The sequence below is a fragment of the Elgaria multicarinata genome, chromosome 8, assembly GCF_023053635.1.
Source record: "Elgaria multicarinata webbii isolate HBS135686 ecotype San Diego chromosome 8, rElgMul1.1.pri, whole genome shotgun sequence".
NCBI lineage: Eukaryota > Metazoa > Chordata > Lepidosauria > Squamata > Anguidae > Elgaria > Elgaria multicarinata.
The window spans coordinates 53,466,523-53,481,821 of NC_086178.1; the positions used below are offsets into that span (position 1 = coordinate 53,466,523).

At 42.3% G+C, this 15,299-nt stretch overlaps 1 protein-coding gene and 1 long non-coding RNA gene across 3 annotated transcripts in view; both read right to left on the reverse strand.

Moving 5' to 3' along the window:
• Positions 1-13,586, reverse strand: part of AMMECR1L (AMMECR1 like) — an 82,695-nt gene extending 69,109 nt beyond the window's left edge. For both annotated transcript variants that reach the window (XR_010025724.1, XM_063132442.1), the window contains exons 1-3: positions 13,171-13,586; positions 11,376-11,481; positions 8,100-8,544 (exon numbers count right to left, since the gene is read on the reverse strand). Coding sequence is in view for 1 of the 2 variants with exons in the window: in XM_063132442.1 (XP_062988512.1) it covers positions 8,100-8,506 (407 nt within the window). In the remaining variant the exon portion in view is untranslated. The remainder of the gene's footprint in view (positions 1-8,099; positions 8,545-11,375; positions 11,482-13,170) is intronic.
• On the reverse strand, positions 217-1,545 carry LOC134402740 (uncharacterized). Its single transcript, XR_010025726.1, has 3 exons — positions 1,456-1,545; positions 1,084-1,146; positions 217-877 (listed from the first exon to the last, which is right to left on the reverse strand). It is a non-coding gene; the product is annotated as an uncharacterized LOC134402740 (long non-coding RNA).
• Positions 13,587-15,299: the final 1,713 nt, after the last annotated feature.

The window sequence follows — 15,299 nt, forward strand, 5'->3', positions numbered from 1 at the left end:
GGGTTAAATCTAACATTAGTCCTATTTAAAATAGACCCATTGAAATGAAAGGTCTCAGATGCAAGAGGTTCCAGGTTCAAGCCCTGGATGTAGCCTCCCAGCAGATAGAACACACCAGACAAGCACACCTGAGTAAGTGCTGTGTCAGCCAATCAAGGGGAGTGCTGAATGGGCAAGCATAATTGGCTGGCCAGCTCCTTTTTGTGCCAGAATTCATAATCCATTTTGCCTCCTCCACCCCAATGCCAGCAACTGTGTCATTCATAGCAGCAGTGACCAGTCCACCTGGGAGCTCTGAGGAGGCTGCTCCCTTACCCTTGTTGAAGTGCAAATGGCCAGAGGATGGAGTCATTGCAAACATTGAGCCCTAATAGCATGAAAATCCCTCGAGGCTCCTCCTACTGAGGCTAGTGAGAACCGGGGTGGGTGTGGGTTAGGGGATCCCTATCTGCCATCCCCACTAACAAAGAAACAGCTGCACCGAAATGAAAACCTTTATTAAACATCATCAGAGATGTATTTATTGTTTCAATGTATATCCTGCCTTTCCTAAAGCAGCAGGAGTGAGTTGTGAAAGAAAAACACATATGGACAACATTTGCCAAACATCCTGCAGCTTTGAAAGCTGCATGACACTAGAGTAGTAGGTGTTAATGCCTTTGCTCCATTCCCATCGTGGTGGGCATTACTTCACCTTTTACACAATGTCTGTCACGCAGCTTGCAAAGACAGAGGACCCCAATGGCTGGCAACTACACAGAGAAATAGCTGGAATTACACTGGTCAAAGCTACTGGTCTTGCTTTAGGCTTCGTTTGAGGTCTGCATAGTATTGGGAGTAGAAAACATCCTGTTCTCTGCACCTGGTAGAGCACTGCCTGCGGAAATCCAAAAGACACAAAAGGAGAGTAATGAGGAATGGTCAGGAGCTGCAGTACATCATCTCTGCTCCTATATGCACAGCAGGCGTTTGTGAGGAAAGGATTGAGTGAGAATGATGTTATCTAGAAGCTCCTCTAGTACCCCTGTCTCAGCCTCCCTCCCCCATTGGGGCAGAAGATGTAAACACTGAGACAATACCTACCTCTCCCTTTCGTGATTCTCTGTGTTCAGTGCTTGTTCTGTTCCATGTGACCAGGCTGTAATCCTGTAAGGAAAAAGGGATCATAAGTACGTGGCTAGCAGCAGCAATGCTTAAAGCGTGCCCAACCCTCACTAACAGAGAGAATACTTGTATGTAGGGGTTTCATGGCCGCCAGGGCTCCACCCCTTTCTGCACAGAACAGTTAACCTTGTGCCCTCTGTGTGGGAGAAACTGCTTCTAGTTGTTGAGGAAGGAAGGATCCTTTCACCAATACAGTTAAGTCAAGAGACAGCTTTCATAGTTTGCAAGGGAGGGGGAGACATTTGCAGCAGTTGTACTTTGAAGCATAAACTCCCCCCTTCCCTTGCTTACCAGTGTGAGGTGCTTTGTCCTTGATTCCCCAGTTGTAGGAGTGCAGTTGCTGTTGGGCGTTTGTCTTGAGGCAAAGAACCTGTGGTTGTTCTAAGACAACAAGTGTTAGCAATGTGCTCTTTTGTGTGTTCTGTGGCCAGGCTGCAAAGTGCCCCACTTCTTATGCCAAGAGTCCTCCCTAGAGTTCTATAACCAAAATTCCCTCTTGTTGTGTGCACACTGAAGCACACATGAGGCCAGAGAGCTAGATTTTGAGTTATAGTGACCCCATCTGAGGTATGTATGTATAGATAGGAAGATAGATGAGCAAGTGCTGTGATTAGGAGCAGAGTTTGTCTGAATCCTTTATCACATCATGGCAGTGGTTTTCTCTCTCCTTTCCTTCTCTCCACTGAGTTTAATGGGATCTCTATCTGTTGATATAACATTACAAGCAGGTTCTGGGTAAGTTTAGCATTTGGCGCAACTCCTGTCACCACTCCCATTTTGGTTCCTCCACTGGCAGAATTCTACCAGGTGCTAGGGATATACCAGGATATCCTTGATGTTACAACACTGTATTTTCACTGGCAGAAGCATATCTCAAAATCAGCTGGTTTAGGGGATTTCTGCCGAATGCTGCAGCTTCCCAGCCAACTTATCTAAAATATGGAATTGCACCCTTAATGATATTAGACTATGCCTATGGCAGAAAGGTATCAGGTTGCCGCAAGGGATATTGCTAATGATTTTTATATTTTCAAAAGGAGAGGAGCCAATGTGCAAAAATAGACCTTTTTTGCACAAGGCAAAGTGTAACCTAATGTTCAGATCAATCATAAACATGTTTACTCAGAAGTATATCCCAATAAGTTTAATGGGATATACTCCCCAGTAAGTGTATTTGGGATTGCAGCCAAAGTCTCCTCCATCCCATCTTAACCATTCAACAGTAGACAGGAACTCTCTCATCACAACCACCAACATCCCCCCTCCTTTTTTTTCTGCTTAATATCCAGTTTCAAAGAGAACTCTGGTGAACTTGAAAGTTTGCTCACTATCTTTGTTATTTCAGTTGGTCCTAATAAAGTTATGCTATTGTTAGTTCTAATATTACCATGGAATCTAAATTTAATTCAGACAAACCTGTCAAATCCAACACTAACTATTTCAAATTGAATCCATGACCGTTTATTAAACAAATCTAGGTAAACCACCCAGAGCGCTTTGGATATTGGGCAGGATAGAAATGTAATAAATGAAATGAAATTGAATGAAAGCCTCCTTTTTTATGTAAAGAATGAACTACAGGGAAAATATTGAGGTCCAGCATTATAAACATGACACAATTGGTAATGTATTTAACATTATAGGACTCTTCTGGACCAAGGGACTGCCAAGTAATCAGAAGCACTAGCATCTAGGAGATATAATGTGATATCTCATTAGGATCATCTACCAACCCTATCTCGGTAATCTTGCTGTCCTATTTTATTCCCCCCAACTACCTAAGGTCTGTAACATGCATTGAGCAGGGGGTTGGACTCGATGGCCTTATAGGTCCCTTCCAACTCTACTATTCTATGATATGATTCTATGATCTTTCAAATTATGAATATCTTAAGATATGGATACTATTTTTCTCAAAAAAATAATAATATTCCGCCCTATACAGTTTTAGACACTTAGGCCAGGTTCGGACAATCAGCGGAGAAAAGAAACTTTCTTTTCCCTACCCTGCATGTGCCACTAACCCCCACCCCACCCCAATTTCCCCAATTATGCTTGTTGCGGGTTGCCATGTTGTTTGAACCTGGTGAGGTACAAGTTGGGAGTGACTTCCAACCACCCTGCAACCCATGGCTTGTTGTAGGGGTTAAAAGGAGATTTAGCTAGGTTCAGACAACTCGCTAGGTTCAGACAACACAGCAACCTGCACCATAGCAAAGGTAATTAAGGAAATGGCAGGAGCCTGAGTAACATGCACAGGGCAGGAAAAGGAGCCATGGTGAATTCTTTTCCTCTGCTGATCATACGAACCCAGTCACTGACTTCAAACACCTGCAGGTACTTGAAGTCCCTGCATAACAGAAATTCCTTAAATTGGCAGTTGCCACCTTTTGCTTCAAAAGGCTAGAACTGCGTAGAGCAAAAGATTCATGGGCTGCATGATCAATGGCTTTACATTATGTTACCAGGTACTAGATAGATGGAGCGCTACAACCTCTCAGGCTTCCACCTATCCAATTCCTTTCTGGCAAGAGCCAAGGAGGGTAGTAATAGGGTGGATGCTTTTAGAGCCTCACATTCCTCCAGTTTTCTTATTTGCAGCTAGGGAAGCCTCTGAGCCCATCTAGCTAGCTTACCTTTTAGTGGCAGGGAAGGGAATGGAGAGCCTTGTGGATCCATAAAATTCATGTCTCTCCTTCCTGTTCCATCATTCTCCCCTTCTCCTTTCCTGACCCTCTTCTGAGTTGGCTACTGCCAAGAAGGGTTGGGATAGGAGAAATCCGCACGTGGATGTTCCCTTCCCAAAATCATAGCTGTGTCTATGACCTCGGGGGAAGCAAATCCATAACATCCTATTGTCTCTGAAATGCCCTCCCAGGGATCATAGGATTATTTTATAAGTCTTTATTCAGTTACAAATTCAGTTATTACAGCAGTTAACCAATATGCAGACTTGTTCAGGAAAAGTATGATTTATAAAAGATAAACATCTAAATTCAGTGTTTTAATGTTGATTTGAATCATGATTTATACTTTACTTTCTACTTTAGTGCAATCTAATTATACTTGCCTCACAAGAAGTCCCTCAGTTTGGATAATCTGCCTAAAGAACCTCTATAGCATAATTACCAGTAATCATTCAATACTACGCTGGAAATTAATTTTCCTTAATATATACTTACCTTTTCCTAACTATGCAGTATTACCATAGCTCCACATAATAGTTAATTATTGTGAACTGCCCAGAGAGCTTCAGCTATTGGGTGGTATGGAAATGTAATAAAAAAAATAAAAATAAAGCTTGCTCTTTCTTCTGCTAGACTAGAGGGAGAAGCTGAACTCCTTGAGTAGTTGACTCAATGCTTCCTTCTCAATGCTTCAGCAACGAATTGAACACAGGATGGTTCTGCACCAGCTGTCCCCCTAAAGAGGGGAGACCAGGACTGACAACTTCCATATCATGCTGCAAATGAGCATTTATCTCTTCTGTTTTAAGGGCTCTTTGCCCTCAACAACAGAAAACTATACATACAGCAACAGCATGTCAATTTCTGCTAGCACTTCCATGAGCACCAGGTCCAATAGCAGTAGTAAGAAATTGACTGTCATATTCAAATACTTACTACAGGGAGAATACTAGCCCAGGGATCACTCAATACTTTAATATATTGTACACATAAAAAGCTCTAGAGAAAACAAAAGGCGTAAAATAGAGGAGTGCTGGTGCATACAACTTTTTTGATGGATGTGGTTGGATCAGGTCCTACTTATCAGCTGTCTAGAAGTGAGGGGCAAGATACACTGGCCTAATCAACCGCATGAGAAGCTCCTTAGGGTCATGGATGGATGGTCATAGTAATTCTGTGTATATTGTTCAGACCAATCGATACTGGGAAGTTTTAAAGAAAGTGTATGTGAATTTTTTAGTAACCCTCTTGCGTCCATTCTCAGTTTGCTCCAAAATGTGATAGGTAATGAGCACATATTACTTGGTAAAAATTAATGTTATCCACCTTTTGGCAACTTCACTCCAATGGGATCATTCCACATTCGCCAGGACTGTTGTACTCGTGGGAGCAATCGCTTGTACAACAGGACTTTTATGCTTCTAAAAATAACCCCAGAAATGAGTGGAAACGAGGTCAGTGGAGTTCCCTTCTGCAAGCTCTGCTGACCTGCCCCTTTCCGGAAGCAAGTGTTTTCACTTGTTTCGGTTTATTTTTAGAACCGCAACAGCTCCATTGAGCAAATGGTTGCTCCTTCAAGCGGGAAGGCACAATAGGATACTACTCTTGATCTTCAAGATTCTACTTGTTCATGATGCCCACTTGTAGACTTTGTATGCTGTTTGACATACAATTCCAAAGTTTTGTTTCATCCCTAATAAGGGTGCGAGTACACACAGCTAGGCTGTACACACAAAAAAGTGAATATAAAAGATAGCATGGCCACATCCACTTTCAGTTTCTATACTAGCTCCACTGGCATAAATCTCTGGAAGGGAAGGGATGGCAAATCAGGGGAGCCAAGATGAAGAGATGGCTTGAAGAACACAAATTCATCATCTTGCTAAAATGTAGAAAGACCAAACTAGGGCTGGAAAAACCTTGGCTTATCCGTCTCTCACTCACATGCACCTTCTCCACCCCCCTACCCTCAAACTTCAACATACTACTAAAGCTGGGCTAAAAAAATAATTCATTTCCTATAAATTCACAGAAAAACAGTCCTGAGTAGGGAATAAGTAGTTAACGATTTTCAAAATCAGCACCAAAACTTTAGGGCCCCATGGTCTAGAATTTTTGCAGCTAGCTCATCCAGATTATTTGTTCTACAGAAAGCATAGGCAAAATGTACTAATCCTGATATGCCTACCTGTGTGATATAATGCAATGTCACAGCTAGAGTGTTGGGTTTCGGTGTGTAGAAGCCCATATTCAAATTCATTATCCAACAAGGTCACTTTAGGCATGTATCTTTCTCTCTCGCTGCTGTATTAAGCCAAGATGATTATATCTTGGCTGAATACACAGAAATAAGAACAAGTCTTGTGCCAGTTCATGCTGCCACTTGCCCCCACCCCCCAGCACACCTAAATGCAGTATGGAAGTCTCCAATGAACTATAATTTCCTATTTCATCCAAACTGAGAAAATATGTTATTGGGTTTTAGAATAAATCAGGATCTTAAACCAGTTTGAAGTTGGTTTAATATCCTGACTTGTTCTAAACCCAGTAACCATATAGTTTCCCATTTGGATGAAATAGGAAATGATGGTTAATCAAAGACTTCCACTTTGCATTCAGGCATGTTGCAAAGAAAGGCAAGGGATTATGTACATGAGCAAAATGCTCACGCATATCTCAGCTTTTAAAGCCAAGATGCAATAATTTGAACCAGGCCATTCCATCTGCATGTAACACGGTGCATGAAAACTGATCAGTCTTTGCTATTTCCCTAGCTTAAAAATTGATTTAGAGTCCAAATTATAAAGCTTTTTATGAAGGGGGATTTTGGAGCTCTTCAAGTCATCTCAGCACTTTTTCCTGGGAGAATTTACAACATTTGGGGCCATAAATCAAGAACGAACCCTGGTCATACGAAGCCACTGATAACTGGCTTGGGAAGTCCTATGTTGGTGGAAGCATGACTTTTTTTTTTTAAAAAAAAAAGAAGTAGGCTGCAGTGGGCAAAGAGTATTTAAAAACCCTAGAACTGGTAACATATCATGCTTCAACAAAATTCCAGCATGAAATCTGCATTAGAGGTGAATCTTAGTATCTGAAAAGCACAATTAAAATGAAAACTGCTGAGAATATGTTTACTATAAGTATTACTATATGTATTACTATATTTTAAAATATGTGCTTCATTCTTGCCCTTTGAAGCCTAGCCATATATGTGCTTCTTGCTGCTGGAGAACAATGAAAAACCTTCCCACAATATTTATACCCCTCATTATCAAAGCACAGCACAAGAAAGAGAAACTGAACTTTTAGGTGGGAAATTCTAAGCTTGACCATAGATCTATCTTGTGTTTACCATTTAATAAGCATTAGTTTTTCACCCATTGTATAACCTACAACACAGACTTATCAAGACCACCTCATCATCCAATCCACCAGCATACCAATTCACTTCAAACCTCTTCTAAAAACCATTTTCCTGGTTTCTAATTCCTCAATATTTTAACCTGTACTACACTGAGCTTTTTACAAAGGTGAAGAGTACATTATGTTATAATAAAAGCAGTTACAGATTATGTTCTGCAGATATAAACATTCTAATTACATAGATACTAAAATTGTATTCACAGCAAAGAATGCATAATATAGATTCAACTTATTAGACTTGGGAAATAAGACACTATTTTTCTGCATCAGGCTGTTCTTTTCAAGATTGAAACAAACTTCTCTGATTAACATTGAACCCAGAGAGTAACATTAGCCATTTATTAATTAATTAAATTTATATCCCACCTTTCCACCAAAAATGGCATTCACCAAGGTTGAAGTTGGTACTAACTTAAGTGTTAAACATGTTTTAGGCTTGCCTGGAACAGGGAACTCGCATCAGAGAGGGGAGGGAGCATTCTCTCCTATGATCTGCTCCCAATCCCTCAATTAGGATTAGTTTATTAGGAGCATTACATCAGTACAAGACCTGAAAGATCCAATGTTTGAACATCCTTCTTATAGGATGCACATGCCATTTTTAAAGTTCTACCTCATATAGATCAACCTAAGTATGATTACCCCACTTGTAGCAGACAGTTTCATTTCAAACTTTAAGCCATCCTACAAACATCAAAACAATATTCCGTCTTAGCAGTTTACCTGTATTCCAAATAACCCTTACCTTATCCCTCTTCCCCTACAACATAAGAACTTTGGATGGATTTTCAGTTTCCCTCCCATGCCCATGGATTTACTCACTAGGGGTCATTGGTAAATCGAGGAAGTCGTGGCTGAGGGAAACCATAAAGATGACAGTAGAGTACATCAAAGCAGTAGCAGCACATCTCCGCTGTCACCACTAGGTTTTTGGTGCTGTTGGCAGTTCCATTAGGCCGGGCGAGTGGGCTCAATGCTCCTGAAGTGGGATTCATTCGAGTAATTGGAGAGTTTCCAGGGCATAAAGTCAAATCTGATACGTTCTCCCTTCCATTGCCCCCATCTGCATGCTGGTGGTTCTGAAGAGGACCTGAACTAGAGACTGGCACAGTTGTGGCTTGATTCCCGTGACTGTGTGTTCCACTTCCAGACAATTTGGGTTTCTTTACCCCACAACAGCCTGCTGCCAACTTGGGCTCAAGTGGAGGAACACAGCGTCTTTTTCCCATCCTGATTCAGCACTTGCTGTCTGGAGCACTGTAGAACCCTGGCAAAACACATAACACGCAACACACAGCATTATACTTAAAAGAAAAACAAATTATAAGGATGTACTTTTTCCACAGCAAGAAAACTGCATATCTCACAATAAAGCCTATGAGTTTCCTAAGAAAACTCACATATGATTGCACAAGACCAGCCAAAAACTAAATTGAAAGCAGACTGATGTGCACACTTATAAAAGACATTACAGTTTTTACACAGGTTATGTAGACTTTATTAATGAAAGTTATTTCGCTATGGAGTTGGCATGAGCAACATCTCATTGAAGGGCTAATTGTAACCTGCAAACAAAATTTGTGGTATTGCCAGCTCAAATGGCAGTGGCCATAATGTCTAATCTACAACCCACTTTGTAGATTAGAAAATAATCTACAAAGTCTTTGAAAATAAGGCAGGAGAATTTTGCCACAGCAGGACAACACAGCAGGATAACAAATAAATTTATTATTATTAGCCTACCCAGTTGAATTTTAAATTTGCCTTTTAATAATGTGCTGCTTTTAATAATGTATTTGTTTTAAATGTTTTAATTAGTTATATGATGTTTTCATTCGTGTTGTACCCCGCCTCGATCCAGAGGGAGAGGCGGGTAACAAATAAATTTATTATTATTATTACTATCCTCAAGAGAAACTGGAAGGAAGGTTTGTATGTGCTTGATTGTGTTATAGGTTTTCCAAATGCTCTAGTCTAAATGCAGTCAGCAATGTCATCATACATACAATAGGTTGAAGTGCTCACCCTATGTATGTAATCTTAGTTTACTTTCAAACTAAAGATTCAATTCACCTCCAAAATACTAGCATGCCTCCAAAGGCCTAAGATGTAGGTAATGTTTGAGGTCTTCCAGAAACTGAAAACAGAGGGCTGGATCCAGAGTTCATCTTCCACAAACAGAAGGGCTCTTTACATTGTTGGATGGAACTGGGATCCAGCAGATGCACCCCTCTAGAGGAAATGGAAGGCAATTTCCCCCTGATTCCTCCTTTCCCCTGCAGCCCCACCTCCTCACACACTGTTCTGGAGGGTTCTCAAGCCACCAGAGCCGATTTGTGTGTGTGTGTGTGTGTATAGGGGGCAGAAGGTGAATGGGGAATAAGCCAAAAACACCTCCATCCCCTTCTGCCTAAAGGACCAGTCAGTTCAGAGTTCTGCTCCACATAACTCTGGATCCAACCAATTAAGTATAACAGATGTGCTTTTTCTTAACAAAATAAAGGCTGCACATACTCCAGTGTCTTCCATCTGAATTGACTTATTAGTTACAGGATATTCCTTCTATCCATCTCTTGTTCAGACATTTCGCTTTCAGGAAAATTTGATCAGCTGTGTTAGTACAACATAGCCCCTTGACCAGGGGTGGGCAACCCGCAGCCCTCCAGTTGTTGCTGTATTCCAGTTCCCATTATCCCTGACCATCGGCTATGATGGCTGGGGCTGACATGATTTGGAATCCAACAACATCTGGCAGGCCACAGGTAGCCCAAACCTGCCCTAGGATAACTAAAATCAACTGGATAGCAGGAAACTGGAGCATAATGGAGCAAGAAGACTGGGAGGAAGCTTCCTCTCCCACAAAAACTTTGGAGTAAGAAGGCAGCTTGCTATTCACCTCTCTCCCTCTACTTGCTATTTATTAACCTGACAGGCCTAAGAGGATGTTTCCTTTCCTGACAGCTACCCTGTGGGGTCTCCTGGAGGTCGATTTGCTCGGTCTACCATCTCCATCCTTTCCCAGAAGTTAGTGTAATTTGCCCAATGCAATTAGGGTGCAAGGACCCAACAAGGAGTTTGCTCAAGGAATCCTAAATGACAACACACAAATGATAGTTCAAGATCTAGGGCTCAAGATGCAATTCTCTTTCTGGCATGTCATTAACTTAATTCAAATTATAGGACAAATAGGAAAAAATTATTTGTTAGCTGCAGGTTTCACACTCTCCTTTGTAAAAGAAGCCAATTACCTTGCATGTGCAGAAAACCATAAACAAGTGCTAGCGAAATTATACAATGTTTGTGAAAGTTAAGAGAAGAGTGTATGATTGCATCTATGCCTACCTCGATGGCTGAGTTAGCATATTAGCTGGAACTACCTTTTACATTCAACAAATTCTTACGCACATTTACTCAGAAGTAGGCCCTAAGTGTATGTAGTTTATAAAGTGTGCAAAGGACTGTATGGGAATATTATTTGCTTATCTGCAAGTGGTCTGAAATTGAGAATAGGTGGCCTGTAAAATAGGTTAGTGTGTTTGTATATTTCAGATTAAAATTTTGTGAATGTCAGCAAAGTTCCATAAGTATTTAAACAATAACCACTTCTTCTGTTCCTTTTTTATTCAAGGATTAACTAGGCACTCTAACCTCATCTAACTGCAGTCATCTCAGCAGATAGAAAAATTTAAATTTTACAGGCAGTAGTTGTTTGCAGCCTTATATCAAAAACATTATTGCTTTGCTGTTTATTGCGTTGGGCAGCCTATTTCATCTCAACATGGGGCTCTAACAGCCCAATACTGAAACAGGTAGAAAATAAATGGGACATCTAATATCTCTGAACATAGCATTTGACTGAGGTGACATCTGTAATAATAAGATGGGCCTGGGGAGAGGAAGAGAAGAATGCAGTAATGTCAGTGGTTGCACCATTGGGTGAAGACATCCCCAGTTCCGACTGTGTGGCAAAAATAGTTTCCAGTATTGTCAGGATCACTGTTCTTATGCTTGGTTCCCCTTTTCTTTTCTTTTAACACACACACACACACACACACACACACACACACTCCTATATATTAAGCTTAAGATAATACTTACTGAAAGCAGAACCTTGAATTGCCAAGGGTGAAGTGGGCAAGTAGGAGAAGCTATTTTATATCTGGAATGAATTTTCTCTTCTCATGGCCCATTCCTGTTCCCAAATCTGAAAAAATATTCAGGAATAATTTGGTATAGAATCATATCTAGGCAAAGCTGAACACTAAACATCAGGGCTTAGCTACTAGGCATAGTACTAATGGGCACAGTACTAGTGGGTCTACAAAATGGACTCAAAGATGTACATGACTTGTGCGTTGCGAGATACAAGGTAAACGTGGGCCACTTCCTCACTCCCACTACATTCATCTTTCTTATATTGTGCCCTTGACCATGGTTTATTTTTCTTTTACAAGGTGCATTCAAGAAAGCATACTGCTACTTAATCATATTAAGACAACGCTACTCTATCCCAGTGACAAGACATAAAATTAGGATATGACACAGAGAGGATGCACTTTGCAGGAAAAAAGTGGCAAAAGCCAAATGGAAGAGGTGATACAGAAAGAAGTATTGCATTCAATAGAAGCTGTAAGGAATATCCCAGAATAATTATGGGCAAGGTGCCTGGGCTTAATTTAGACAAACACAAGTCCTGTGGCACAGGAAAACACCTCAGAAGGATAGTAGCACAGATCAAAGTATAAGCAATGGGGAGACAATACAGTAAATTGCAGAAGTACATCTTGGAGAAGTCTGGGGGAAAGGATCAAGGCCGGCAGTGGAACATCTTGGAGAAGTACAGTTTCAGAAACATATTTACTCCGAAGTTTAACTCCCAATGAGTTCTGTCAGATGTAGTTCTTAATTAAGAGTACAATCCTATGCACACATCTAGAAGTAAGCCCCACTGAGCACAGCAGGACTTATTTCAAAATAAAAATGCATAGCATTGTACAGGAAGTAAATTTAGGACTATAGCCTGTAGCTGTATCAGAGGCAATATGCCTATATACACCAGTTGCTGGGGTACATGGGTGGCAGGGTGCTGTTGCACTCATGTCCTGCTTGTGGGTTTTCTCGTGGGCAGTTGGTTGGCCACTGTGTGAAGAGAATGCTGGACTAGATGGACATGTGGTTTGATCCACCATGGCTCTTATGTTCTTAGCTGCTATGCTAAACACATACTAAGGAGCACATGCGTATGAATTGAAGTGGGTCTAAGTATGTTTAAGATTGGATTGCACTGCATATGTGGACAGAGGGCAGTCTCACAACAGTGAATGTAAGAAGATGAAAAATGTTCTTAATTCATAGCATTTTTCCAGCGTAGAGCAGGGTTGTTTTGTTGTTCTTATTGTTACATGATCACACTTATCCTCACAAAAAACACTGCAAAGGAAGTTAGGTTTGTCCAAGGCGACCCAATGAGCTCCAATGGCTAAACAAGAATTTGAACCCGACTCTTGATCCAACCCCCTAACTCTACCCATTGCACCACGCTGGCAAGTTGGTGAATGAATGGGTTGAAGAACATGAGAGAAGCAACAAAGCCAAACATGAGGAGAGGTTGCCTAGGAGGACTTGATGGCCTGGCAGGAAGGAGATGGAAGTGGGGGTTGCGGGGGAGGTAGCAGTCGAGGTGTCTCAGAGGCAAGGGGCGATAGCAAGTGTACAGGAGGACTGAAGCACCTGCAGTGGGGCACAGGCTGGGCGCCTGGAGTAGAGGGAATGTGAGGGGAGATTGGAGGGGTATGATTTGGCTTTCCCCCCCCCCCAACACACACACACACACACACACACACACACACACACACCAAGGACGGGGCTGCCCAGAGGACGTGTGAATCCCCACCTTCTCTTTTCCTGGCGCGGAGACGGCTCCCTACCCCGGTCACCTTTTTCAGCCCAGCCACCGTCGCCGCCACCAGCGCCGCCGCCGCCGCTCCTGCTCTTGCCTCCCCGCCGCCGCCACCACCGCCACCTCTATTGCCCCGCGCTTCATGGAGCCATGGGCCAGGGCGGGCCAGAGCCGAGGAAGGGGACCCAGCGGGGCAGGGGAGGGGAGGGCAAGGCAGGCTGTGGGAAGGAACCGCACAGCCAAGCCGGACGAGCAACCGAGGGCTCGCCGCCGGCTAAACAGAGCTGAAGCAAGGCAGAAGAGTACAGGTCCTCCACGATCCCGGCGGCCCCTTCTCCGAGTGTGAGGTAATGGGGGAGGAATGTGCACACCGACCTCCCATCGGCCCCGCGAAGACCATAGACAGAGAAGGGACAATCTGCCCCCCCAAAAAACCATAGATCCTCGGGATGGAGGAACTTCCGCCCAGCGCCGCGTGATCCGTTGGAGATGATCACGTGAGACTCGCCTGGCGCGTGTAGAACGAATGGAAATAGAGACACCTGCCCACCCCTATACATGCGCGCGCGCACGAACGCGGAGATTTCTAATGAGGGTTCGGATTTCCTCTGGAAATTTCTCAACAGGTGACTTTGTCATTTTCCCGGCAAGAACTGACAGCCACGGGGTAGAGGACAGCGCTCCTGCACCAGTTCATAGATGTGTAAAAGGGAATTTCAGCAGGTATCGTTTGTCATGCAAGCTGTGCCTGCAGAAATTCCCTTTTCCGCACGATTGTTAAAGGAGCCCTGTCCCCTTTTCCACCTGGCCACCCTCGCACGGGATCTTTTATTCTGGTGTAGAAACTCAAACAGGGCCTGGTGCAATATATCAACTCTTTATTTGTAATCACAGAAAACGGCACGGCTAGCAAGTCATCACTTTTCAACATGAAAATTTCAAACGCATACTCCATAAAAGAAGCCAGGTTGCCTAAGGCAATTGTCCGTCACTTTTTGCCAGATCAGCTTCACGTAGTATGGAAGATGCTCTTGCCAGTCCTTAACTGCCCCCTGTAGAACTGGGTAAATTCCTCAAGGTGATGGTAGATGATGGCCAATGGCAACGGTACCTATAGAAGTATGCTGGATTAAATTTGCTAGGAAAGTGCCACAAGACTGTTGTACTCGCTGTTATCGTGTACTTCCTTGTGATGGATCCAAAGTGGTGTTTAGAACCACAAGTTCAAAGGGATCTTATGGACCAATTTCAAATTTCTACCTTAAGCATCACATTATTTTGATTGAGAGGATCTTTGTCGCTTTAGAACAAGATACCTTTTGCCGCTGGTTAGTGTTGCTGCCCATGCACTGCCATATTTACAAAGGTGCTGTGCAATCTTTACTCAGTTCAACTGAGCTCAAAGGGACTTATTCCCCAGTAAGTATGCTTATGACTGCAGTTCTTCACTGACAGACCAATCCTATGCATGTGACTGTACTGGCAATTTGAACAGCAGGCGGAATAGTTGTACACAGATGCTTTTTGGCAGCTTAAAGAGTAATAGATTTGCTTTATTTGTAAACAAATAGACCATGAAAGTGTATGCTACAAGATTTTTATTGGGTGTGTGTGCACATCTGCTAAACAAGATGGCATGGCAACACCTCTGGAATATCAATGCTAATTTACTCTAAAGCTGTGAGACTTAATGGGACTTAATTTAGGTAAGTAAGATTGCAGCCTAAGTACACTGGCCACCCAGTCACAGGTTCATCTATGAAAATCCCATTGAGCCCCACCAGGACTTGCTTCTAGGTGCACAGGATTGTACTATCACTTGGAAGACGTTCCTTAAAATCAGTAGAACTTACTTTCAAGTAAGTAGGATTAGGTTCTGATCAGGATCTTAATTCTACAGGGGATTGTTTGTTCCTTTTAAAAGGGGCTTTTGATACTCAAAATTCAAGGTTGAAATAGAAATCAGAAGTAGGAAGCACAAAATACATCCAATTCAGCAAATTTTCAAACTTTTAATTTAGGGTATCTTTACTACATCAAGGTATATTAAGGAACCCATGTAGATACCACAGAATCTGTTTATTACAGAGGATTCCATGGCATGCTCTAATATTGATCGTCCA